General features: G+C 39.6%; 1 protein-coding gene across 5 annotated transcripts; it reads right to left on the reverse strand.

Annotated features, from left to right (window-relative positions):
• Positions 1–435: 435 nt before the first annotated feature.
• On the reverse strand, positions 436–2,399 carry LOC127548614 (vacuolar ATPase assembly integral membrane protein VMA21-like). Of its 5 annotated transcripts, XM_051976096.1 has the most exons (3): positions 2,211–2,399; positions 1,815–1,856; positions 436–1,528 (listed from the first exon to the last, which is right to left on the reverse strand). In XM_051976096.1, the coding sequence occupies exon 3, from the start codon at positions 1,436–1,438 to the stop codon at positions 1,145–1,147; it is 294 nt and encodes a 97-aa protein (XP_051832056.1). In that variant the 5' UTR covers positions 1,439–1,528; positions 1,815–1,856; positions 2,211–2,399; the 3' UTR covers positions 436–1,144. The 5 variants fall into 5 exon arrangements, with proteins under 5 accessions (XP_051832056.1, XP_051832053.1, XP_051832052.1 ...); XM_051976093.1 differs by lacking the exon at positions 1,815–1,856; XM_051976092.1 differs by lacking the exon at positions 2,211–2,399 and having other exon boundaries at positions 1,815–2,068.
• Positions 2,400–8,046: the final 5,647 nt, after the last annotated feature.

Consider the following 8,046-nt stretch of genomic DNA (forward strand, 5'->3'; position numbering starts at 1 on the left):
AAATCAGAGGCAGTTTAAATATTCATTTGCTTAAATCAAGGATTTCTCTAAAATCAGGAAATGGCCACAAACACTGGACACTACTTACTTCAAATGGTTGGGAACAACACTAGACCAAGGCAGTAGAACATCATTTTAAAATATTCATATCTCCAGCAAAAACCACACATAATTGCACTGGCACTTCAAAAATAGTTACTTAACAGAACTTCTCATCCACAAGACAGTGGATTTTCCAAGATTGATTTCTTGGAGATCTAAAATTACCTCATCTCAGATAGTGGGATAGTTTTACTTGCTACATGGCGACTATGCAAACTATAGAATCATGCTGAATTAAATCTTGTTATTTCTCTTTCAATAGTCAATTTACTAGAGAAATAGGACCTTACTCTAAGATATATATGATAACATATACCAAAAAAATCAAAAATGTTTCAATATGAATGGATGGGATTTATTCATTTTTGCTTAAAATAACATACAGAAAAATTCACACTATTGAATAAATCTTAATGTGCAAAATTTCTGGGAAAGATTTATTTCAGGGTCTAAAACCTGAGCATTTATCTACATGAGATGAAAACAAAAAAACAGTCTAATGACCTGAGTAGTTTTTACTCATTTCCAGTATAAAGTGCAGTTTAATTTGCTAGTTAAAACCCGCATGTATCCTGAACAATTTTGCATGTAATACAACAAAACATTGAGAAATATATTTTTGTTTTAAAAGATTAATTTCAGTATCTAAATCCTAAGCACTTATCTACATGAAAAGAAAACCAAAAGACAATCTATTGGCCTAAACAGTTTTTACTCATTTCCAGTGTAAAATGCAGTTTAATATGCTTGACAACACCTGCAGGTATCATGGACAATTTTACATATAATACAACAAAACACTGACAAATATTTTTTCTTCTTGAAAAGGTGGAATTTTTTGCCCATTAATTCCAACCAGCTGACTTTCTAAAGTTTTTTTTGAACCAGCATGAGTGAAATGACCATAGATTTCACAAATGACTAAGGAGCATGACTCCTTAGATGGAGAGCCTTAAACATCTTCCTGAATCTTAGCTTAATCCTAAATGTGTTCCCTGCACCTATTTCCTTATTCTAACTATTATCAAAACGGGGTGTTCCATCAGTCTTGTTTGCCTTCCCGCCACTGGCGTGAGCCTTCATTCCAGGCAAAGTACACGAAGAGGGCAAGTATCAGGTGAACAGACACGACAGCAACAATCGCTGCATAGAAGTAGCTGTCTCTATTGGACATTCCCAAAGTACCTTCAAACACGTAAGATTTGGAAGAGAAATATAATCCAATGGGCAAAGTGATCATCAGAGCAGAGAAAACCAGAAGAGTCTTCAGGGTCGATGTGAAAGAGCCCTCATATCTACGTTCGCTCAGCATGGCCTCCTTCTCCAGCTGTTCCATCAAGGTCTGTGAGGAAGGGCGCGAGGGGCCGTCAGTGACTGTGACCGAGACGGCCCACGCTCTGGCCGGCTCACTCAGGGTCCACGCAGGCTAGGGATTAAAAAGAAGATTTCGTGGGTCAACCCTACAAGCTCCCCTCCCTCACCGCCACCCAAGCCCCGCCCCCAGTTAAATGCTGGTCCCCACACCCCAAATAAGACCTGGAGAATTAACAAGATTCCTCCTTGTTACAAAGCTCTTACCCCATGCCGTGGGGACCTTTCCGGCCTTCCCCCTTTCCCCCACAGTGCCTTCCTAGAGCCTGCGTCACCCTAGATACCAAAATGCAACTACCACGGTGAGCACCCGACTAAGGAAGGCACGCTTGGTTACTTACAGAGGGAGAGGTCGCTTCCTCTCCGTACCTCGGTTTCTTTATCTGTAAAAATGAAAAGGTTGGGCTGGCCGGCTCTAGGGAGGCCTCTCCCAGCTCTGAATCAGGTGGCCACCGCCCTGATCCGTAAAGAAAGGCAGTGCCCATTCTCCTTATTCGCCACTAGTATCTTCACCCCTTCATCACCTCCCTTTGCCGCTGGTTGCCATGGCAACCAAAGGCCTGCTTAACCCCTCCCCCACCCTGAGACAAGCCGCCGAGTCACGACTCCAACCCAACAGAGGCTGGCACGTGGCTGCGGAGCTGGACGCGGGAAACTGAAAGTTCCTACAGAGTCGCGAATAGGCCAACTGAGGAAAGAAAAAAAGGAATAGGGGGACATGAAGAGTGGGTTCTCACCTCACAGCCACGGGACTAGGAAGTGAAGAACGGAGGCTCCTGGGTGGAACTCTTTTTGGGACCGTAGAAAACCGGCTTTCTCCAGCAGAGGCAGCCACTCCCACTTCGCTTTTTTAAATTTCCTTTCCTTCCTTTCACCTCTCGGCCGGGATTTCGTCACCATTCCCACCCCACAGGGACAGAACACCCCTACTAGCCCCGCCCCGCGCGTTCCCCGGCTCTAAAGGAAGCCGCGAAACCTCGTGGGGTCTGGCCCGCACCGGAAGTAAGCTTGGAGCGCTTCTGCGGCGGGCCCGCAACGCCGGAAGTGATGGTAGTCGTTCTCCGGCGGGAGTGTTAGTGGTGCGTCTCTCTGCTTTTGCTTTATCGTGGTGCTGGCTACCTGTCGGTCCACTTTCCTCATCCTTTCTCCCATCCCCAGAGATCATGGCCGAGAAGAGAGACAGGCTGCTTCTCCCACCGCTGTAAGGAGCCTGGGAAGGGAGAAGCTGCGCGCCGCGGAGGCCGCTGAAGCTCGGAGAGGCGGCCTCTGGCTGCGAGATTTAGCCGGACTCCTATCGCTGGTGTCTGTGGGCTCAGGCTGTTGATCATGTTCTCCTTTAAATGTATCTCCCCACCCCTGTTCACCTGCTGTTCTCTGCCACTTTCTTCAGGAATCCTTTCCTGACCCCCTTCTTTGCTTCCTCAGGAGTCAGTGACTTTCCCTTCAAACCCCTCGCCCCTCTATTTTGCATCGCCCTGGTGCACCAAGGTCACTGTGTGGTTGTCAATCTCAGGCTCCTCCTCTCCGAGGGCACATCTAATCTACTGTTCCCGTAGGTGGGAGAAACTCTTAATGTGTGTGATCGGCAAATGAACGAGGGAGTAAAAGGAATGTCGGCCAAAGACGACCTCTTCTCCCTCACCTGCGCAAGTTTGCTGACCTCTAGTTTCCTCTCTGTAAAGTAGATATGTTCAAATTCTGCCAGTCTCACAGGGTTGGCTTCTTAGTTAGGACTTTATTCTTTTGGAGAATCCAGAGAAAGAATTTATACGGAAAGAACTTTTGTAAATATCCAAACAGTTATCACCTCACGAGCGTCTGTTAAGTTTCTGGTAGGCATAATTATATTATAATGAAGTGGTGACCATAACTTCAATAAAGATAAATAAACACAAGGAATGTTATTTGTGTGGCATTGTCTTTGCCCATGGGGAAACTGCAGTATTGTTTAAGAGAGATAAAACACACCAAACTCCAATGCTAGGTAAAATATGGTATGTAAAAGAGAAATGCCCAAAGTGCTAGAAGAAATTGAAGGTGAAATTCCATCTTGTTGAAGAAAAAAAGCAGAAAGGAAAGTAAGGCAGCAATAGAGCTAAAGTCAGGAAGACCTAAATTCAGAGGTAGCTACATCAGACAGCTATTGTGATAACTGGCATTTCATTTAATTTTTTTCTTCTTCTATAAAATATAGATAATAATGCCAACTACTTCACAGTGTTGTGAAAATAAAATTAGATAATATTTGTAAAGTTTTACAAACTCCATGGGCATATATACATGCCAGATATTAGTTGGTGGCACCTGCAGTAGCCTTGAAAAAAGATATTTCAACAATGGGAGTTTATTTCATACCTAGAGGTAAAATATGAAGACAGGAAAACATTGGGTGAGAATAGGGAATTATAGAGGGAATTGAGGATGAATTATGGCTGAAAAAATAAGTGGACCTAGTATTTGAGGGGAAGAGGGCATTATACATTTACTCTGCAGGTCATAGAGATCACTTTTTTTTTTTTTAATTTTCTTGACCATAATCAAGAGTTGAATAAGCAGCCACTGCAAAAGATGAATGTAGATGGGAATTTTTTTTAAAAGATGAAAATAGTGATACAGTAGCAGCAGATCACTGGTCTTGGAAATGAATATGCAGACCAATTGAAAGGAAATCTTGAAAAATTAAATTTTGAAGTTGGGTAACAGTATATAGTATTACTGTCAACTAACCCGGAACTGCCCTCTATTCTGTGGGTGTTTGGAGCCTGGAGACAGAAAAGTCATCACATATACAGAAGTTTAATTTCAGAGTAGGAAAGGACATCTTGCAGACAGAAGCTCACCTCCTAAAATAAGGATTTAATACTGTTCATGCTGGGAGCACTTATATGTACACAAGAAGTTGGTCCACAACAGTCATTCTTGGCTCTTGAGATAGTTCTCATGGCTAGCATTTCTTGGGACAATGCAGGTCTTCTTGGGTCCTGGGAGAGCAGCCATTGTCTCAAATTTTAGGGGGTCATGGCCACTCTTTAAGGCATAGATCCAGAATTCTGTGATAAAAACAGGAATGTGCTACCTGTCAATAACAGGAAAGAGGCATAGTGAATATATGATGGATTGTTCTGGGAAATAAAAGGAGCTAAATCCCTCAGTAAACACCTTCTATTGATCCAAGCAATATGCTTTGTAAGAGGTTGATATTATCCAGAGTGTAAAGAATTATTACAAGCCTGGAGCACAACCTGCTCTGAAAAACAAATCTCCAAAACATTGTTTCATTTCCTTCTTTGGCCAAAGGGAGGGGGTCTGAAGGAATCTTTGTTTTTATGACCAATGAAGGAGAAGCAGGTATTTGTCATAAGATATTGTCTTGAGGAGACCTACCTGGGAAACGTGTCCCAGGTAATTTATTGAAAAAAGAGAAAGCCAAAAATGAGTGAGAAAATGCTAAAACAGACTTTTATCAAGACTGTGGTGCTTGTATACATAACAAAAGAGGAGAGAGAAAAAAACTCGGACAGTACACTCAGTTCTCACCCAGAATCTTGGGACAATTATCGCATTGAACGTTGGCTGCTGCTCTTAGAAGAAATTTTATATCTCTAAATGGCTTCATGAATAAAATAAATAGATCAATGAACTGGACATGCAACTAAAAAAGCTAGAAAAAGAACAAATCAAATCCTCCGTAATTAAATACCAAATTAGAAATTCTGAAACTCAAAGGAGAGATTCATAAAATTGAAACTAAGAAAACTATTGCAGTAATAAGACCAAGAGTTGGTTTTATAAAAAAAAAAAATCAAAATAGATAAACTTTTGGTTAATTTGATTAGAAAAAGAAAAGAAAAATCATCAAAAATGAAAAGGGTGAACTTATCACCAATGAAAAAGAAATTAAAACAATAATTAAGAGCTATTTTGCCGATTGCAAGGCAGCAAGTCTAACAATCTAACTAAAATAGATGTATATTTACATAAATATAAATTGCCCAGATTAAAAGAAGAGGAAATAAAAAAGTAGTCCCATTTTAGAAAAAGAAATTGAATAAGCCAACTCTCTTAAGAAATTATCTCTAGGTCCACATGGATTCACAAATGAATTCTACCAAACATTTGAAGAACAATTCCAATAGACTAATCTCCCTAATGAATATTGATGCAAAATTTTAAAATAAAATATTAGCAAGAAGATTACAACTTATCAGCAGGATAATACACTATGACCAAGGGAGATTTATACCAGGAATGCAGGGCTGATTCAATATCAAGAAAACTATTTTTAAAAAACAACCTATTACCACAATCGACCACATCAATAACAATTGATAACAAAGATGAAAAATCAGTGTTTCTATAATAAATGTATCACAACTTATGACAGAGGAACTAAGATAACTTGGTATGTTTATCATATGAAAAAGCTGAACTCATAATAAAGAAGACCAAAAAGAGAAGAGCAGTTAGATCAAACCATGTATACAATTTAAGTATACATGAAATCTATTAAGAGAGTACAGTTTTGAAACCATTAAATCAATTTTCAAGAAGCTTTGAAACATGGGAAGATACTAAATAACTGGAGTAAGAGTTGGGGATGGGGGGGAACAGAGACATTCTCCAGGGATCAAGTACACATAACTATCAATTCATGTGTCTATTTACTCACATTTATAAAATGGGCTAGATTAGCCCTTGGAACACATCTTGCATGGGTATTGAAGGAGGATACTGAATTGAAGGCAGAATTGAATAAAAAAATGAAAACAGACTGAATTGCATTTGGAAGATTGTAAAGCACTTTTTTGTTCAATGGACAAGTTATTCTTTTTGTTTTATTATATCTTTTTATTTACAAGATATATGCATGGGTAATTTTTCAGCATTGACAATTGCAAAATTTTTTGTTCCAATTTTTTCCCTCCTTCTATCCCCTCCCCCAGGTGGCAGGTAGACCAATGCATGTTAAATATGTTAAAGTATATGTTAAATCCAATTATATATATACATAGCCATAGTTATTTTGCTGCACAAGAAGAATAGGACTTTGAAATAATGTACAATTAACCTGTGAAGGAAATCAAAAATGCAGGTGGATAAAAACAGAGGGATTGGAAATGCTATGTAGTGATTCACACTCATCTCCCAGAGTTCTTTGGGTGTAGCTGGTTCAATTCATTACTGCTCTATTGGAACTTAGTTGGTTCATCCCATTGTTGAAGAGGGCCATGTACATCAGAATTGATCATTATATAGTATTGCTGTTGAAGTATATAATGATCTCCTGGTCCTGCTCATTTCATTTAGCATCAGTTCATGTAAGTCTCTCCAGGCCTTTCTGATATCATCCTGCGGGTCATTTCTTAAGAACAATAATATTCCATAACATTCATATACTACAATTTATTCAGCCATTCTTCAATTGATGGGCATCCACTCAGTTTCCAGTTTCTGGCCACTACAAAGAGGGCTGCAACAGACATTCTTGCACATACAGGTCCCTTTCCCTTCTTTAGTATCTCTTTGGAGTATAAGTTTTTGAGCATAGTTCCAAATCACTCTCCAGAATGACTGGATCTGTCCACAATTCCACCAACAGTGTATCAGTGTCCCAGTTTTCCCACATCCCCTCCAACATTCTGTATTATCTTTTCCTGTCATCCTAGCCAATCTGACAGGTGTGTAGTGGTATCTCAGGGTTGTCTTAATTTGCATTTCTCTGATTAATAATGAGATGTTATCTTTTTTTAACATTAGTATTCTTGTTGAGCTCCACAATTCTGAATCACATAGAATAGCATATTCACTGAATAAAGTATATAAGATTGAAAGAGGCAACGCAGTCATGTCTGTTGATTGTTTTTAGACTACCATATTGTCACTAGTGATTCATGCATAAGAAATACTATCCAGAAAAGAGGTGCAGTGAGAAAGAAAAAATTAAAGTTCTTCAAATTGCTGAAGGAAAATCTAGGAAACTATGAAAGACCTTTAAGAAGGCCTCTACTATATTAGGTAGATCCTTAGTAAAGGATCTCTGGAAAGGCAGAGGTAAAAATCCTCTAATCAGAAAGAGATCTGCACTATGAGAAAAAGTACCTACCTCAATGAGATCACAGATTCATCTAAGTATATTTATTGCTCTAGACAGGTTTGAATCCTGACTTGGCCACTTAGTTTTTTGACAGCAACCTTATCAGTAGACTGTCCTTGTAATGGCAAAGGGGAGGAAAGTCTATGGACCAAATGCCCTATAAGGTTGTTATTTATCTTTCCTTCTTGGAGAGGACAGTATCAGGGAAGTGATGCAAATGGCATGCAGGTGAATTGGATTTAAATGAGGGAGGCTATGCAAGGTCACCTGCCTCACGTTCCTAAAGCTAGGTTGCAATTAAGGCAAAGAATCATCTCTTTCACTTAGACCAAAAAAAAATCTAAATAAATGAGTAAATGAATGAATCTGGGAGAAGACGCTCAGGGTTTCTGGCCAAAGGAGAAATGACTACTATTTACATTCAATCTGAGTCAATCAGGACCCAAACAATGATCAGGACCTATTAGTAGTCACTTAGA

This window comes from Antechinus flavipes, chromosome 2, assembly GCF_016432865.1.
Source record: "Antechinus flavipes isolate AdamAnt ecotype Samford, QLD, Australia chromosome 2, AdamAnt_v2, whole genome shotgun sequence".
Lineage (NCBI taxonomy): Eukaryota > Metazoa > Chordata > Mammalia > Dasyuromorphia > Dasyuridae > Antechinus > Antechinus flavipes.